This window comes from Parambassis ranga, chromosome 21 (genome assembly GCF_900634625.1).
Source record: "Parambassis ranga chromosome 21, fParRan2.1, whole genome shotgun sequence".
NCBI classification, from domain to species: domain Eukaryota; kingdom Metazoa; phylum Chordata; class Actinopteri; family Ambassidae; genus Parambassis; species Parambassis ranga.
Genome location: NC_041041.1, coordinates 10182969 through 10200670, shown reverse-complemented (window position 1 = coordinate 10200670; position 17702 = coordinate 10182969). Strand labels below are relative to the sequence as shown.

The 17702-nt window shown below is 40.8% G+C and overlaps 1 protein-coding gene across 1 annotated transcript; it reads right to left on the bottom strand.

Annotated features, from left to right (window-relative positions):
- Positions 1-1543: 1543 nt before the first annotated feature.
- On the bottom strand, positions 1544-3711 carry rpe (ribulose-5-phosphate-3-epimerase). The gene is made up of 6 exons (XM_028393547.1): positions 3590-3711; positions 3179-3258; positions 2930-3069; positions 2593-2727; positions 2329-2415; positions 1544-2229 (listed from the first exon to the last, which is right to left on the bottom strand). The coding sequence occupies exons 1-6, from the start codon at positions 3709-3711 to the stop codon at positions 2107-2109; spliced, it is 687 nt and encodes a 228-aa protein (XP_028249348.1). The 3' UTR covers positions 1544-2106.
- Positions 3712-17702: the final 13991 nt, after the last annotated feature.

The following is a 17702-nucleotide window of genomic DNA, read 5'->3' as shown; positions in this document are numbered from 1 at the left end:
AGATGATTGAGCTGTGGATGCAGTTGCCATGGCAATCAGAGCAGAAGGTCTGTCATGAGTGACTTGAGTGAATGTATGTGTACGTTAAGGGCCAGCATGTATGTACTATATATGTGATGTAAAATGTCACTGCACTAGCAGCTTCTGTACCCTTTTAGCGGTGCCATTACTGCAGCTCACATTTCATAATAAATCAACAAATGGTGTGTAAACAGAGAAAGACAATCTTCTGAAAGAAAACAACTGTCAATTAACTGATAATGAGACTGCGACATGGCTTAAGGAGTGTGAAGCAAGTGTAGGTGCTGACAACTCCCTCACACTGAATCGTCTCCTTCTCACTGCAGGGACATTGGTGTACAAAACGCCTGTCATGCTCTATTAGAACAGAAATCGCCCACCCCCCACTGCCACCCCATCATGTACCAATTCATGTGTCATACACAAACATCCTTGTCCCATGCATGCACTCCAAATAAACCACTATGCAAAGATCCAGTCAGGTAAAGGTGATGACATTATCTGACATTATATGTGACGTTATAATGAAAATACAGATTTTAGCCATCAATATTTCAGTGGGTCTGTGAATTGCCTCCAAGACATGTGCTGCATTATTGAGAGCGAGCTGCTTGCAGTATGAAGTATGTCATGGGTGATTCTCATTGACAGAAGGGATTCTTTTAGCAGACAAAGAGATGAGAGATACTATAGACACTGCTTTGGTCCTTTCCTGTGTGTCCTCAGGTAACGTCTTCAACATTTAAGTCTGACTCAATGCAATATTACATATTGATTACTGATAACACAAACATTTTCTCCTTATCCCAAACTAAATGCTCAGTAGCACCATGGCCTTATCACAGTATTGATATAAACTAACCGGGGCACTGAAAGTTTATTTGAAAAGAGGTCAAAGATTAAAGCAGTGTGCATGCAGACAGGAGGCACTTACATTTTAAGTAATTTTGCCAAAAGCATTTTCTCAACATGGAACCTCTCTGCAGCAGCACAGCACTCCATCTGTCTAAGTCTCTGCTGGACTGTTAGTGGTGCTGTTCACACCATGAAGCCTGAGTGCATTATAGATTAAAGCACAGTGTTCCTAATTTAGAGCAATGTAAAATATATTGTCATATTTACAAATTAATAATATACCCCTTACAATTTAATCAGCATTTCCCACACTAGGTTTTTGTCAAAAGTCGCCACCTAGTGGAGGAGACGTTCCTATAGCTTGGTTATACAGGTATAGTGACATGTTTTTAGTCATATTCAGGCAGAATTTTACAAACTGTTGTCTATCATATTATATTATATATATTATATTTTCACAGTTGTGTTTTAATTTTTATCTTAAATAATTATGCCTAATTTGATTGGTTTGTTTCTCATTCACAGTAAATACTTGTGCTTTTACACTAGATTATTATATCCAGATTAAAAAAGCAGTAACACTCTAATCTGCCAGCCTAAATTGGTGTTAAATAATTTGTAATATGAACCATATTCAAGTTCAAAATGCAAAGAATACACAGTTTTCTTCACTTGAGACTTTTTAATCTGCAAAACAAAATCTTTTGAAGTTTAGTAGTGTACAATAATTTTGCTCAGTAGTACAGTAAATTATTTTATGATTTTAACAAGGGGAAATGAGCCAAACTATTTGTTTGAACTATGATTTATGGAGGAGTTATGCTTCCTAGGCCGTATTATTTCCACAGATGATTTTGCACTTAAAACACACAGTGAAGGTCAAAACAATATTCAGGAATGTTTACAGCGATGATCAGAGAAAACCTCAAATCCAGTCATGAAATGTTCCTGTGGTGAGAGGAGTTCAGAGAGCAGACTGTTGCGGCAGAGGATGCAGTTCAAACAGCTTTGTAGAGGCACGATGCAGCTTCACTCACACCGATGTGATGTGGATATGGCCGTCAGCACACACGTCCACTGAAGCCCCCCTTGCTCTGACTGTGACCCCTGACCGCTATACCCCAGAAATGTCCGTTTTGAGCCGTTTCCGCTGACTGCTGTGATATGTGTTCGTGCTGCTGGGACGGGCAGGTTGAGCGTCGCTGTGGGGTCTTCCTTAAATAGAACATTTCAGCGATCCAGTGACCGCTTCTGGATTGCTTCGGCTACCACAGTGCGCAGGAGGGCGATAACAGAACGTGGGTCATCACTGCCTATCACAGCACTGCCTGACACGATCATGTTGGCCCCTGCCTGTAGTAACAGTGAACATACACAGTGTAAGACAATCTCAAAAAAAAGAAGCTCGTTGGTGGTTCTTTAGCAGTTGGCTGTGATGTGTGTATATCTTACCTCTGCACACTTGTGTATGGTGTCAGGGCCGACCCCTCCATCTACTTCAATGTCTAAAGAAGGAAACTGGCTCCGCAGCCAGCTCACCTGGGTCACACAAACAGAAATAAAACAAAGAGTTGGTTTACAAAATGTACCAGTAGGGCAAAGCGGCACAGGCACCAGGTTAGGTGGTTCTATCCAGACTTTAAACATTTCTTCAACTTTCACATTATTGTGAAAGGGTAACTTGACTTATTTATGGTTGTGTGTTATTGTCCTTACCTTGGGCATCATGTCCTCCATGAACTTCTGTCCCCCAAAGCCAGGTTCAACAGTCATGACTAGGGCCATGTCAATCTGGTTAGCCCATGGTGCCAGCTCTTCAACTGTTGTCCCAGGCTTTATGGCCAAACCCACCTATAACATAAACATCACACAGATACAGATATTGCCAGCATCATGTGGAACAAATACACATACATGTGCTTTTTTCTAAACTTTCATCCAGACAAGCATACATATATATATGTATTTGTAACATTTTAATTATTATACACTCACAAAAGAGAAACGCAGAGAGCGACTGACCCTCTTTAGGATCATGGTGTCACTTTCTCACCTTCATGCCACTCTCTCTTATCTCCTTGATGAGGTTTCCAGGGTTGGTGGTGGCCTCTATGTGGAAGGTGTACTGGTTAGCTCCTGCTGCAGCCATGGGCTTCACCCACTGCTCTGGTCGAGACACCATCATGTGCATGTCTGCAGCAGTAAACACAGTCACAGTGTTGTAGTCTACTACCACAGCAGAGCATGCAGCGTTCATTTAGATTATTAGTTTAAGCATATGAGAGGATTTTTTTTCCCTCACCAAAGAAAGGGTCTTGGCCTACTGACTTCCTCAAGCACTCCACCATGGGATGGCCAAATGTGAGGTTGGGGACAAAGTGCCTTTAAGAAGAATCAATATCAGACCTTTAACTTGCAACCTCTGGTGAAATTCACTCATCTTGCGTAAGACGGTGGCAAAGAAGCGTCTTGCACAAGAAACTAGCAGGAGGAGGAAGTATGAAGATATGAATGAAGCTAATGTTCGACAGACATAAGCTTATAAAGCCCCAAATTATACCACAAATCACCAGCTAAATGACCACCTGCCCTCAGCTTAACTTTTGATAAGCTAGCTTAGCTTGTTGATGTTAGCCAACTTTGGCTTCTCTGAGCACTGAGCTTCCAATATGGTTGTTAGCAGTTAGCACGCTAGCTAAACGGTAAAACTGACCCGTCCATAACGTCGAGGTGCAGATAGTCTGCCCCGCACTCCATCATCCGCACACATTCGCTGCCCAAACATGACAGGTCGCTACTCAGGATGGACGGACCGATCTTCGCACTGTAAGCCATGCTGTTGCTGCTATTCCTCACTGCATGCAGCCTGGCAACTAACACCAGGCCAAGCTAACCGTAACATAAAGCACCGCTTCCGGTGGACGCCTTCAAAATAAATCACACGAGAAGGTACAAAACTTTGGTTTAGCTCAAATGACATGGTAAATAATGACAAAATACTTTATCCAGTCGGTTATCACTGTGCTCTAAGTCTGTATTGTACTATTTTTCAAGCATGGTTTTTACAGACTTGAAATGTCTTATTTTTACGGCACTGCTGTGTACTTCCTGTTTTACTCTGAGTGTTGGTAGTTTACTTGAACTATCAGGCCCCATGCTCTTGGCTCACACTTCCGCCTTCAGAAAAAGACAGTGCTTGCATGTTAACACCAGATGGCGCATAGCTCATATAGTAATGACCTTTCAGACCTTCATGGAGGATTTATTATACATAAAAGAATTTTAAGTGAGCAATAAAGGCAGTCATCTTTCTTCTGATGCAAAATTCCCTTTCTGTGCTGCAAACATGCAATCGTTAGCTACAAAACTAACATTCCCCCTGGTATCAAGTCAAACTCTTTACAAATGAAACTTGTCATTAATTTTTAATCACAATTATGTATTTCACACAGATTTCAAAGTGGTAATAAGAGCATTTTGCCAAATTGTGTGAATCTCATCTCAGTTTAGATTATCCAGATTTTAAATTTATCTCTTGACATTTGTGATTTGTTCTTATTATCCTGTTCGCTCTCCATCTGTCATTCTCACAGTGCCACTGCTCAAAATACATGTCATGCCTTCATGACTGCAGATGATGTAGATAGCTTAATAGTCAGCTGGAGATATTTTATTGATTCCAGTTTTCTGGATGGAGAACAGATTAGCCAACTGCGGGCCAAAGACCTGTGATGAATCTATATTTCTCAAAAGACAGAAGACAGAAAACATCTTGCAGAAATGAAAAACAGACCAGACCAAACCAGAGTAAGTCCTTGAAGAAGGGTACCACTTAACCTGATCAAATTATAAAACAGAGGAAACAAGAACAAGCTTCTAACACACACATCTTTAAGCACCAGTTCTGAATTCACATTATTACTTATTTTTATTCAGTTTGTTGTGATGTCACACCAATTTATTGTGTATTAGTGTCTATGGACAGGTTTCAGTACCAGGTACCTGACCAGTAATTTCTACCTGTTTGGTGGCCGTTTGGTTTCACCTTTTTTCAGATGAGTGTGTGAGTTCCTGTGATTTATAAGGAGCAGACGGCAGAGACTTTAAAAAGCCTCACTGCAGCACTCTGCTGGGGCTCAGCCCACAGAGAGTGACACTCATATACCCAGATTGGCTAAACAGAATGTGACATTTATGAGTTTTGCCCACGTCTTGCATTACTGCAGAAATGATGGAAACACTAGTAGCATGGCGTGCTCTGGCAGACATGATATACACGATTTTTGAGTAGAGCTGAGGCAGAGTAAGTTGGCGCCACATAGAACTGGAGCCTCAAGAAACATTGAGGAAGGTAGTTAAAAAAAAGAGAGGAAAAAATATGTATATTATGGATTAGTGCTGTAGCTGCAAGAGGCATGTTATTACTCTGTCCATATAAAAGTCCTGTACTGTGTAGAAAGTGTCTCTCTGAAGAGCAGGGTCGATGTGAGATGATTCACAGCAGCTCATTAAGTGATGGTGAATAACATAAAAAGTTAGGGCTGCTTGTGTGTAATGTGTTTCCACTTGATGCATTGCCGTGCCTGAAATCAGTGTTTCTCAGTTTAAGAGGGGTCATTTATTTTTGTCCTGCAGCTCACACTGAGACACATTCTTCAACTTTTACTGTAAACAACTGTAACAGTGCGCACATCCTTTCAGCCAACCGTGGGCTTCTGTTTACTGGAGGTCCCCATTAAAAACACCTTTTTTTTTGGAGCGGAGGAGGGACAGCTCAGGAATGTGACTGCTTGTTTATTGCTGACATATAAAAAAAAACAGTTAAATAACAGATACTGTACCAGAAAATGTACTGTCACATATATTCTTATAGTTTCCTGAGGGCAGCCAATTTTAAAAACTAGCACATTTCTTTTTTTAACACAGTCCCCTCCTACATTTTGGAGCTGAGTTTAGCTGTAGGGAGCACAGAGATACCCTTCTACTCTGTTTTCTGTCATCTTTATGTGAAAGTATAGAAGACCTAAGTCTCATCCATGGTGGTCAGTTGGATTTTACCATGGACTCAGACACCTACCCATCGTGGTGGCAATGCAATAATCAGATTATGTAATGGATCTAATCAATGTTCTCCTGTGTGAGTTCCCACACAATAATAATGAGCCTCCTCTTATGTTATCCTCATGTCTTCATGGACTTAGTCATTTTCTCAGACAGTGTTGATACTCGGATTTGAACTGCATGTGTGATATGAGCCGTATAACCGTCCTCCTCAATGTGTTAATTACCCTTCATATGTGATGTTGTAAAATGTTTTCTCGCATAAAGCAGCTTTACATTTTCTCTAATGCAGTGCCATCGCATCTTATATACACTGACAGAGGGTGGTCCTGTCCTACATAGATTTAAAGGCAAAACTTTGGTTGATTCTTAGAATAGATTCGAATCACCCTTTAAACGATAGCATGTACTGTACGTTTTCTACTTTTTCATGCTGTTTGAAATATATATGCTGCCATCCTAATGAGCTTGTGGATGAAAGTTTTCTCGTTACACGCGTTCCTGCATCTCAGTCGTGTGTGAAGACAGTTAAAAAAAGTGTTTTTAGCAGCACATCGGGACAATTATGAGCTGATGTGGAGAAAAGCTGAAGACTAATCGATTTCATTCCCAGGCCTACTAAATTAACATTGTATTAGCTGTTGCCATTTTTAAGTGGTTCAAGGTCTTGAATAGCAGTTAGCGTGCTTGTTGATATTTCACTGAGGGTTCCCACGAGGTGTCAGTACTTCCGTTTCACTGTTTTCGGCCTCATCAGCACTTTTAATTATATCCCTGAATGTTTAGATTTGAGTTTTTACAGGTGGCTAATTAACAGACAGATAGCAGTGTGTGTTGAGTGTGTTTAACCATATTTGAAATGCATCATTTAGCAGCTTTGAATTGATTATAATGGCAAACTCAGAGCATACCTGAAACACAACATACTGGAACTAACTTAAAGAGCAAGTGCTTTAAGTGCACTTCAAGATGTTTCATCAGCTGTAACCTTGGATAAGTCGGGTTTATGTGATCCTTAACCTCTGCAATAAAAGGCAGGAACATACTAAATGTGGACAGTGCTGTTCTGCTCCCTGCTGTGGTTGACTATCAAAAACTTGGTGCAGCTCCAAATCTTTTATGTATTATCTTGATGGAAACCTTCCTCTTTCTTCTTGCCAGCAGTTGACTCCAAACGCCTGAGCAAACAAACAGCGATAAGCCCGTTTCTTGTGATGGTCAGAGGGAGAGCGCGGAACGTGTCCCTCTCTAGCCTTTCCATTATGTCATTGTGGGGGGCCGAGGGGGTTCATGAGTGGAAAGGGAAGGGTGGGATGGGTGCTGCCTGCCTCTGCTAAGTTAGTGCTGCTGATCAAGTTTGGTTTCCTGCCAGAGGGAAGTCACAGAGAGCATGTTTGTGTATGTGTCCTCAGTGTGGGAAACGTTCATTTGATGGTGGATATCCGTGAAAACAGAATTTATATCTACATCCTGCTCATAACGTATCAATCAGACATGTATGTAGTTTGAGACAATACCATTTTGGTTGCTTTTTTTACTGCTTTGGAAGTGTTGCCCCTTAAGCTTGATGTTATGGGCCTTATTGTTTTGATGCTCCCTGTAGCTGTAAAGACTTACTGTGGCTTCCAGGCATGCAAACTGTAAAAGTGCTTTATAAACAGTGATGGGAAATTAACGGCGTTACTTTTTAAAGTAACGAGAAATCAAACGAATTACTGTTTCCACCGTTACAATGAAAGAAAACCACATAAGTAATGATTGGCTGAGGTAGAGGTCAATTTCATGGTTGACCAATCAGGGGCAGAGTGGGGCGGGCGTTCAGACAAACACATACACACGTCGTAGACACCAACGAAGAAGAAGTCACACACGCTGCTATGGCGAGTCCAGCTAATGTTTTAAACGTATATGAACTTAAGGTACAACAAACATTACTTTTCCCTCGTTGAGATTATAAGTAAGAATGCTTATGTGACATGCGCACTGAGTCCAGGAACAACGTGTGCTTCCAAGCCGGGTACAAACAATTAGAACCTCATGAAGCACCAAACTCAGGTGATAACTCCGCTAACAGGAAGACGGAGCCGCCACATCCAAGCACATCGAGCTGGATTTTCCTGCTCCTCAAAATCCTGTGACAGACAGACCCGATCAGACTGATGGTCAGGTATGTGGTGGAGAAAATGCTGCTGTTCTCAAAAGTTCTAAAACATCCATTAGAGCAACCGTTACTTTCCCTGATAATTAGCTGCTTTTATAATGATGCAATGTACTAATTCAGTTACTTGTTAGTAACTAGTTACTGAGTTACTGCCCGACACTGTGTAAAAAATAACCATATAACTGTATTTTCCTCACTCTGCTCTGTGTATTCAACACATCGCTGTGTTAACATGTCTTCTTGCTACATACCCAAATCTGCTTGCTCCATTGGTTTTGCATCAGTTATTTAAATATCATTCATCAATATATTGTATATGGTGCGTATTCTTTGACATGACCTAAACTCATGTACCCTGACCACAGCACACTTCAGAGCACTAGTGGTCATCATATAACTGTAATCGCCTGTGAAAACCCCCTCTAGGGAGAAATGGACCCTTTCGCTAGTCATAATTTACACAGACAGACACAACATGCTACTTCAAAAGAGCAGAAATGGGACCACAGGGCCACCGTGGTGACATTTCAGAATAATAGCATGGGGTTATGAAAGAATAAAAACACAAAATTATTGATTTTTTTGTGTGATTTTAATACCAGCAGCCTACTGAATAGTTCATATGGGGAAAATTACCTCCTGACTTCATAAAAAATCTAATCTCCCCAGATTAAATCTTTAATATATGAAGATTGAAGAAGCCAGTGGACCGCTGAGTAAAGAACACTGCCAACTTTAATAATTTCTCACAACATGCGCTCGCAGAGTGAAGTTTATGAAACCTGAAAATCCACTTAATAACTCTGCTTTCTGATATGAATGCATTTCCTTTTCTTTTAACTTCTGCATGAGATGTGTTGCCATGTGAGCTTTTAAATCAACCTATAACTTCACAGAATTTTTTGTATTGATGTACCATACTGAAACTCACGCTTATATAAAGTCTTTCCGGATTCATCAACAAATCTGGTAACAAGAAAGCTCTTTGCCAGTTCTTCAGATAGTATCCTGCTCTGTATCCATATGAATCATCATCATTTTCTCCTCTGCTGGAAAGAGTGTTTAATGTTTGTGCTAAGAATACAGGAACATCAGCTGTTGGGCATTACTCAGCTGTAGAAAAAGAAAACATCATGTGAATAAGTCTTTGGCAGTAAGGGCACATCTCCTTTGGAGAAAATAAATTTAGTGTGAAAAATAGTGAGAAGTATCCCTATCACATGGGCTAAGTGGGAGGATGGATTTTGACCCCATCTGGTTTTTCCAACAGCTGCCGGACCCACTGTGGAGAGCGTGAAGGGAATCCAGCAGTTTCAACAAATTCTCCTCAATCCTTGTCCTCAGCCAAGAGCCATTTAGGGAGTTCAGCTAACGGCACAGTGAAAGGTAAGTACGTGAGATGAGATGAGGATACATACAAGTTTACACATATACACTTGATCGTATCTTGAACAGACACACACACACATGCTAACTCTCTTATGATATTTTCACTTCCTGTCTTTGAGGTCAAATGGTCCCTTGACAGGATTTGACCAGGATGACTCACCGGGGAGGAGAGCAGTAAGTGAACTATATCAAACTGCCCAAAACAAGAATTCCTAAATTGTATGGCAACCAGATTTGTGGTGAAAACAAGTTGTTTTTAACTGAGGTAAAGTTAGGCTGCAAGTGATCAGTTACATGAGCTTATAGATAGTTTTTTCAGTTGAGTTTCGGTTGAAAAATAAAACTAAAATCTAGATCATTCTAGTTGTGGCAACCAACCAGACTAGGACCAAAACACTGTGATTACACTACCACAAAATAGGATTGTGAGTCAGTGGAATGTCCGGTCTGTGTGTAATGTGTGTGTGTGTCCCTACTACTAATATACTGTAAATGTATTTACTTTCATAATATCCATCAGAAGCTTTTCCTTCACTGCCAGCATGAATTCCAGCTGAAATCATGAATGTCATAAATGCAATTACATAAGCAGACCTCAGCAGCATTGTTAGGATCCATCTGCACAAGTTACCGGCTGAGAGAGAGTGTGTGTGCACAGATGTATTTAAAGCCACAGTGCCAAAACTCAGCAAAAATATTTGCTGACAAAGCTAGAAATAATCATTTGCTAAGATTCCCACAACTTAAAATATCTTAAAACCTTAACAAATGTAAATGCAAAGGAAAAAACTATGTAATATTTCTGTTTTATCCCAGCTAATCTTAGCATACTTCTCTTAAAAGGCCAGAAAATGCCACTTAATATCAGGGTATTTTTGATGTAGCTACTGCTCGTGCATTCACTCATCGATGTGGATTTCAAAATAAAAGGATCAGCCTTTCACCTTTTATTCCCTATTGTCCATTAAAACCTTTATTTAGTCAGGTAATCTCACTGAGATCAAGATCTCATTTTTGCGTGACAGACTACTGAAATTTAACGACCGCACGGGGCAGATTTCAGCAACAAAGAGGCACATCCTCCCTCAAATCCTCAAGTCGTAATATTTTAGAGCAACTGAGGCATGTGACAGGACTCAGCAAGGTGTGCTTCATTTCATACCTCTGTATCTCTCTATGTATTCAGAGGGAAAGTCCAAAGAAACACATTCATGGCGCCTGTCGCTGTAGATTATCACAGCTTGGATTTCTGTTAAACTCTATACTCCTTCTGAATCTTCAGTGAAACATGCGAGCACCATTATCAGGGGAAATTGCTTGTTCCATTATGAAAAAAGCCTGCGTGAACGACTCTAAAGGCTTACACACACATCCTGACAAAGTGGTGTCCCGCACCGTCCAATTAACCTCACACAGAGAACGGACGGAAGTGAGAGCAGGAGTGTGATGGGTTACAGCCCCCCGGAGACGCACAGACCTTCAAGAGCACTTTACTAACGTTTCTATAAACCAAGTGTTTTCATTCAGCCTTTAGATATCCTTTCAGGTATTTTCCCTTCTTTTATTCTGTTTGTTTCCTGCTGTCGGTTGGCAGAATAAAAGGCCAATATTGACTTTACTGATGTGTTTTTGTTTGGCATGGGAATGCTTGAGGCTTTGGCTGCATGCTGGCCTCTCTGAGTGGCTTACCAGAGGGGCCTGGCAGATATCCAGCATGTATAGCAGCTCATAATGAATTCAGCTATACTGCTCTACTCATCAAATGAAAGAAGCAGGAGGAGGAAGAAACAGCTCTATTAGTGCAACTATAAATTTGGATTATTGTATACGGGTGTAATGTTGTACATGCAGTCTGTGAAAATAAGGCAAATAAGAGATGGTTAAAGATTTCATAGATCAACCTGCCCTGTGTTCGGTTTCCTGAAGCCTGCCCTGAGCAAAAACACAGGAGAATAGCTCCACAGAACAAGGCTCTTGTGTTTTATCTGAACCAGGAAACACTGCGAGGCATTGAAAGAAGAATGGTGCAGAAAAAATATAGATCACAATTGCGGAGCAAGGATCAATGGGCCCTGTGCCAGCAGGTACTCCATCAACAGAAATGAAGGCATGCAAGGCAGTTCCATAAATCCACAGGGGCCCTGACAGATATTTTCTCTCACTAATGCAGAAACTATCTGAGAGACAAATAGAAACATTGGCAGATCTGGAGGAGATCCACCCAGCGATGAAGCTTAGCAATGTAACAAATCAGTGTTGTTTATCAGGCGGTGACAGGGTGTTCCCTCACTGGGTTATATAAGATCTAGCAGTGGAAAATGAAAGCTGTTCATTAGGTTGTTCAGGGTGGATTTCCCCTGAGTAAAATAACCAGTCCCGTGAGTAGCTAATTAATCAACCATGTAAGCCTAACCACTACAGCTTGTGTTGTTAGTGCAGCTTTAGAGATCATTTGAAAATGTCAGCTGTAAATAAAACTGTATTAAGATTGTCAAAACAACCTTGTTGATTTCAAAGCATTTAGTTAAGCATTTGCCAATAATGTAAATGTAAAAACACACATTACAGTTTCACTTTATTCGGCATTAAATCAACGTACAGACACGTCGACGGAAGGAGGCACATACATAAAGGCAAAGCACTTAGTAGGTAGACTTCAGTAGACATGTTTTATAGCAGCAGGAATAGATGCCATGAGGCCATGACAGTTCATTCTTTCCAGGGAGTGAATCATTGTAACCAAGACCCAACCTATCATTTTTTTTCTTCTATACTTAGTGTTGTTACTCTTAAGCAAACCAAACAAAGTGAAAAGTGCAAAACAGTAAGGGGCACTTATTAATAATGAAGCATATGTCTCCTTGATGAAAGTCCAGATTGTGTGCGCCACCCTGATGGATGTGAGAATGGGTCAACATGAAGTAACATCCATCAGCCTGTTATCTTAGCTTAACATAGTGTCTAGAAATACAGAGCTAGTTTCTCCCGGTAAAAATCCAGCAACCAGGACCTTTAAAGCACCAGTGTGTTAGTTTTAATATAGGGTAGTTTTATATTGCAGCTCTCACCTCTTACCTTTCCTGATCTCTAGTCCGTGACAGCCTTTTCATTATAAAAACATGAAAGGCCCTCCTTAATGCCAGTGTTTAGCTGGAGGTGATAGAGCAACGTGAGGACCTGCGTTCTGTGATTTGAAAGGCTCGTTTACCACTAACAAAAACAATTATAGTTCTCACAGGTTAACCAAACAAGGTATAAAATGTAAATTCTGGCAGGTTATCTGTCTTTATGCTAAGCTAAAGTATTTAACAACGTAAATACAAACAAATCTGAAACATACACACGTGTGTGTGAACTAAAATTGCATGAATGTTACACAAAACACAACACTAAAGACACATTTAATCCTTTTTTAATTTTAGATCACTGGAATATTCATCATGGAGTTAACTAAAGAAATACTCGTTTGGATCTTTGCTGTCTTAGAAGGAATTAAATGGTAAGATTGATTGTGTTTAAATTAGTTTCTTTCAGTAACTGTCAACATCATGCAGGACCACACACATTCTGCGGTGATGTGAGGACTTCACTGTAAACAAACAACGTACTTTTTGAAATTTAAATCTCTGAGTTGATTATGATGCCCTTAGCTGTTCACAGACGTATACCTTCGTATATGTAGCAGCAATAATGACCACAATGCTGCTGGGGACAACCTGGGTTTATCTCTCTCTATATCTGCAGTTGTCAGGACAGTCAAGTAACATTTCAGTTGTGCATTCCTGTGGTATTAAGACACTCATGGATGGCCTGGCAGGAATTTCCCCTGGATTTCTCTTTTGTTTTTTCTGCTGTGTCCCTGCCCTGCCTCTGGAGGTGAGAGAAAGTTCAACCACACAAAATCTGGAATCTGAAAGAACATCTTTATTTTTCACATCCATGGTGTTCCTCTGCACCTTTCCTGGGCAGAAAATTGGCAAGCAGAATTAGCAAATATGCAATCCAAGGCTCGCTTTGCTGATGTGTTTTTATTTTGAAACTTGCAACAGTATGTGTGTGTGTGTGTGTGTTGGGGTGGGGGGTGTATCACAAAGGGAGAAGATAGAGCTTAACAAACCCATTGGAACAGGATAACTGTTGTACGATGGCTGTAGTGGGAGTATCAATTTACTTACAGACAAAGGATAAGAGAAACTTGTGAATAACATATTCATAAAATACCAGAAAAACGAGAAGTGATTCATGTCATAGCCTTGGCAACATCTCAACACTACATGCAGGATTTTTTTTCTAGTTGCCATCAGGGCCAATTTTCTTCAGTTTGTTCACAGCTGTCTCTGAGCTCTTTTTTCCCCAGCGTGATTTATGGGTAAATGTAGACTATAATCGATATGATCTTGGCTCTGCAAGGTTGTGTGAAATCTTCTATAAGGGTTGGACATTTTTAGTGATAGCTAACATCAATGGAGACATAGGTTGAAAGGGTGTGACGCTTGGTTTTCCTGCTACGTCATTCCTGAGATGTGATGGTAGATATCATGTCCAGATGTTTTTGTTTGGTAGAGTGGACACTGATATCTTCCCTCAGTGCCCCTTATCGTTCTTGCTATCTGTGAAACACAGGAAACACTAATGGAATCATTAAACTGAGTTATTCTTCACTTTAATATTCTTTAAAGTAACTATGACGAATAGTTCTAAGAATGAGAATGATTCAGATTACTCTGTGTATAAATGGTGTTCCTGCTTATAGAAATAATAAAATACCCACATTCAGTTCCCCTCAGCTCTGAGCTTCAAAATATGTTGTTGGCTCTATATCACTGCTCACATTAATGTGTTTTCAGCTACACTAGGATAGCACTAAAAGTTACAAGGAAGGCCTTGAAAACTAAGTAGTGGACATTGTGGAGCAACATCAGGAGCTCTAATGGCATTACCTTTGTAAATAGTTCAAACCAAACATACCAAAAAAGGATTTACTGGATTTAGTGTAATGACCAGTGTTTATGCCTGTAGTAGTGTTGTGTGTCTGTGTGAATGTAGAGCACACTGGGACCCTGGAGGGTTGATAAAGCTTGTTAAAGAAGAGAGAAGAGTGTTGACTCATGTTTAATGTTGTGACCTTGTTTGTTGACAAAACTGTGATTTATAGGGTTATAGTACTAAGCAAGTATCTCCAAGTCACACAGTCATGAACCCCAACCTGATGAGTACAAATCTGAAAGATTGTTGTTCCCATTATCCACACCTCCACTTCTGTGACCAAGCGTGTTGTTATAGTCCCACTATGTAAAGCCAATATGGATTTCTTTTATTTGAGAAGTGATTGATTGATGTATCATGGCAAACTCCTATTCGCTGGGTGGATAAAGATGTAAACTACTACCTCATCAGTTGGCTCATTCATGCAATCTTGAAGTTGAACTTCGCTACTTTACCTCTTCAAGTGTCATATTTTATTCTACATGTAACATCTGTGGAAAATTATGGCGCAGGACTGTAGCAGCTATGTGGACAGTCAGGTTTCAGCCAGAATATATGAAGTGTCCTTCAGCATAAAACAGAGCTGAAGTCTGACAATCAGAAATCCACATTCAGTTCTCATGACTCCACCAACAGCACTGTGTTGTATAAGGTCTCCTGTCTTACCTCCAGGGCTTATAAAACAAAGTGTGATGAAGGTGAGATAAATTTGACAGTTTGGGTTCAGAAATTAAGACACCGCTGTGGCAGTATTACCTCATTTCTTTCACCGTCAGCCAGACAGCTGAGCTCTGACACAGCTGTCTGAAGACAAACTGTGTGTCAGGAGTAATGACTACCATGACTCTAAAAATAAGAACCAATCACATAAATGTCACTATTTGCAACATGTCAACTTTTGCCTCATTACATTATTGATCTTGCCATAGTCTCCTCTTTCTGCAAGAGCATGAGAATGACAATGGAGGCTGTAAATGTCTTGAATACTGTGGTGATGAAAGTGGTGTCATAGTGCAGTGGCTCTGCTGGGACACACAACTGGCTTGTAAACCAGAAGCAGGAGTGAGCAAATAGCCCAAATCTGCCTCCAGAGCACGATGTAAGAAGTCAAAAGATACCAATGGAGAGTCCACAGAGTGTCATAACGAGGCTCACACACATGCAGGCCTCACAGAGGGGTTCATATGTGAATTGGCTGCTTGGGGACATCATTATGTCCAAACAAATGAATGATCCCGGCAATCTGGGGCCCGTATTTTCTGGGCGGTGTAGTGATTTTGTTGGTAGAGTGGGTTGTCCATTTTTACACTGTGATATGGTCTCTGGCACCTGAAGGGTTAACTCCACACATCTGCAGTGTGTATGCACACAATGGTGTATGAATGCAAATGAATGAATATTTGGTGGTGGTCAGACAGGCCGTAGGAAATTGGCAGTCATGTCTCCCCCAGGGTAGCTGTTGCTACAGATGTAGCTTACCACCGCATGAATGTGGAGTGAATGAATAATACTTTTCTACTTTTGGCAGCTTAGCATTAATATTATGATCATAATAATTATTCTAATTATGCATCAAATTTAGTCAAAAACACCTTTATGTCTGTGTCGAGTTACATTCTCATATGTTTCAGTCATTATGACTGTGAATGACACCTGGAAGCACCATTTCATAAAGTGATTGAGCTGTTCATATAAACATCTCCAAGCCTACCTAAAACATTTTACAGGGCCTCTTCTTGTGAGAAAATGTAAACTGTGCTGCCACATGTTCTCACCTGCTGCATGACACACACACACATACACACACAAGCAAATGCATTTCCAGACAGGCACGCACGAGTGCACATACAGCACATTTACGGCCACAGACACACATGTGCTTAGACACATCTGTGAAACACACAGGTCCTGATTAATGTGCGTAGAATTTGAAAGAAGGGGCTAAGCCTTTGATATCTGTATATCTGTGTTTCCATTACGAGGCCACCTACTCAGCACTATTTATACACCATTCTGCAAACATAATCCGCATAGCGAGTGGAGGGGAGGGGAAGAGAATGGGTGGGAAGTAATGGAAAAATGTATGAGGGTTTAATTAAGAATGTGGATTAAAGACTAAAAATAATTACACAGTATGAGAGGGATGGAGAGGGAGGTGAACTGTTTTTGAAAGCCTGGAGCATAATGGCACCTGTGTGTTCCTGTGGGTGACATGCGTTTTAAGTGTGTTTGTAACCCCCCCCCCCCCCCCCCCCCCCCCCCACACACGCACACACACACAGAGGAAAAAGTCTATGTGTGTCCAGTCAGTGGCCTGGTGTGGATCGGGTTAGCTGCTTGTGTGTCCCATCCGCGGAGCCCCACTGGTGGGCTGAGGTGATTGATGATGCCTGGAAGCTCTGAAACTGCAGTGTGTCCGAGCAGACAGTTCTGGGTGATGGATGCTTTGGAGTTTAGGTTCGGATGAGTGACAAGTTACTGATGGCTCCTGTGTTTCAGGTGTTGTTCTAACATTATTGATTACAAGGTGACAGGCATGTGAAGGAAAGCTATTTAATACTGTAGCAGTGTAGAGAGCGCAGTGAAACACACACCTACAAAGCATCCTCCCCCCCAAACATATGTTTGTTCAAACCCCCCACTTCGCCTATAGAATTACAAACTATATACCAAATGTAAGGCCAAGATGGAGAGCCCAGTTTGGGTTGCAGTCTCCGACCTCAATGAAAATGTTCATCCATCAATCATACAGAAATAATACAGACAGGTGTAAGTTTACAGAGCAGACCGAAAAACTCATCTTGGGTGAAATACACGAGACAAAACCATATTCCTGCATTAAGTTTTTAAGGTCTTTCCTTCTTTGCTTTATTTGTATTCCCAGTGAGAAGTTTTTTCCCCTAATTAACAGTAACTTTTGACATCCCATCCTTACCAGGAAGCACAACGGTAGTGGCTGCAGTGCATGTAACATTTCCTGGTTGAGGTGTCAAAGCAGAGGACATGAGAACATGTTAACTGTGGACTTGTGAAAGTAGATCCAAGTTGTCCTAAACCATTTCAAAATGTCATTTTTTATGCTTTAACCACAGCAGAATAGAAGTGTAGACAGACTGATCTGACTGATCTGTGACACCATCCACAACTTACCACACACTTTAGACCTTAACACTAGAAAAGCAGTAAGTCATGTATATGGCTGTTGCTGTTCACTTTGAGTAGCCCTTTG

Bases quoted from the DNA above. Each gene is read 5' to 3' on its own strand.
- rpe (XM_028393547.1), bottom strand. From the start codon at position 3,711: ATGGCTTACAGTGCGAAGATCGGTCCGTCCATCCTGAGTAGCGACCTG. The intron at 3,070-3,178 runs GTGAGGGAAAAA...TTACTGCTGCAG, and splicing joins AGGCCAAGACCCTTTCTTTG to ACATGCACATGATGGTGTCT. The intron at 2,728-2,929 runs GTGAGAAAGTGA...TTTATGTTATAG, and splicing joins TAAGAGAGAGTGGCATGAAG to GTGGGTTTGGCCATAAAGCC.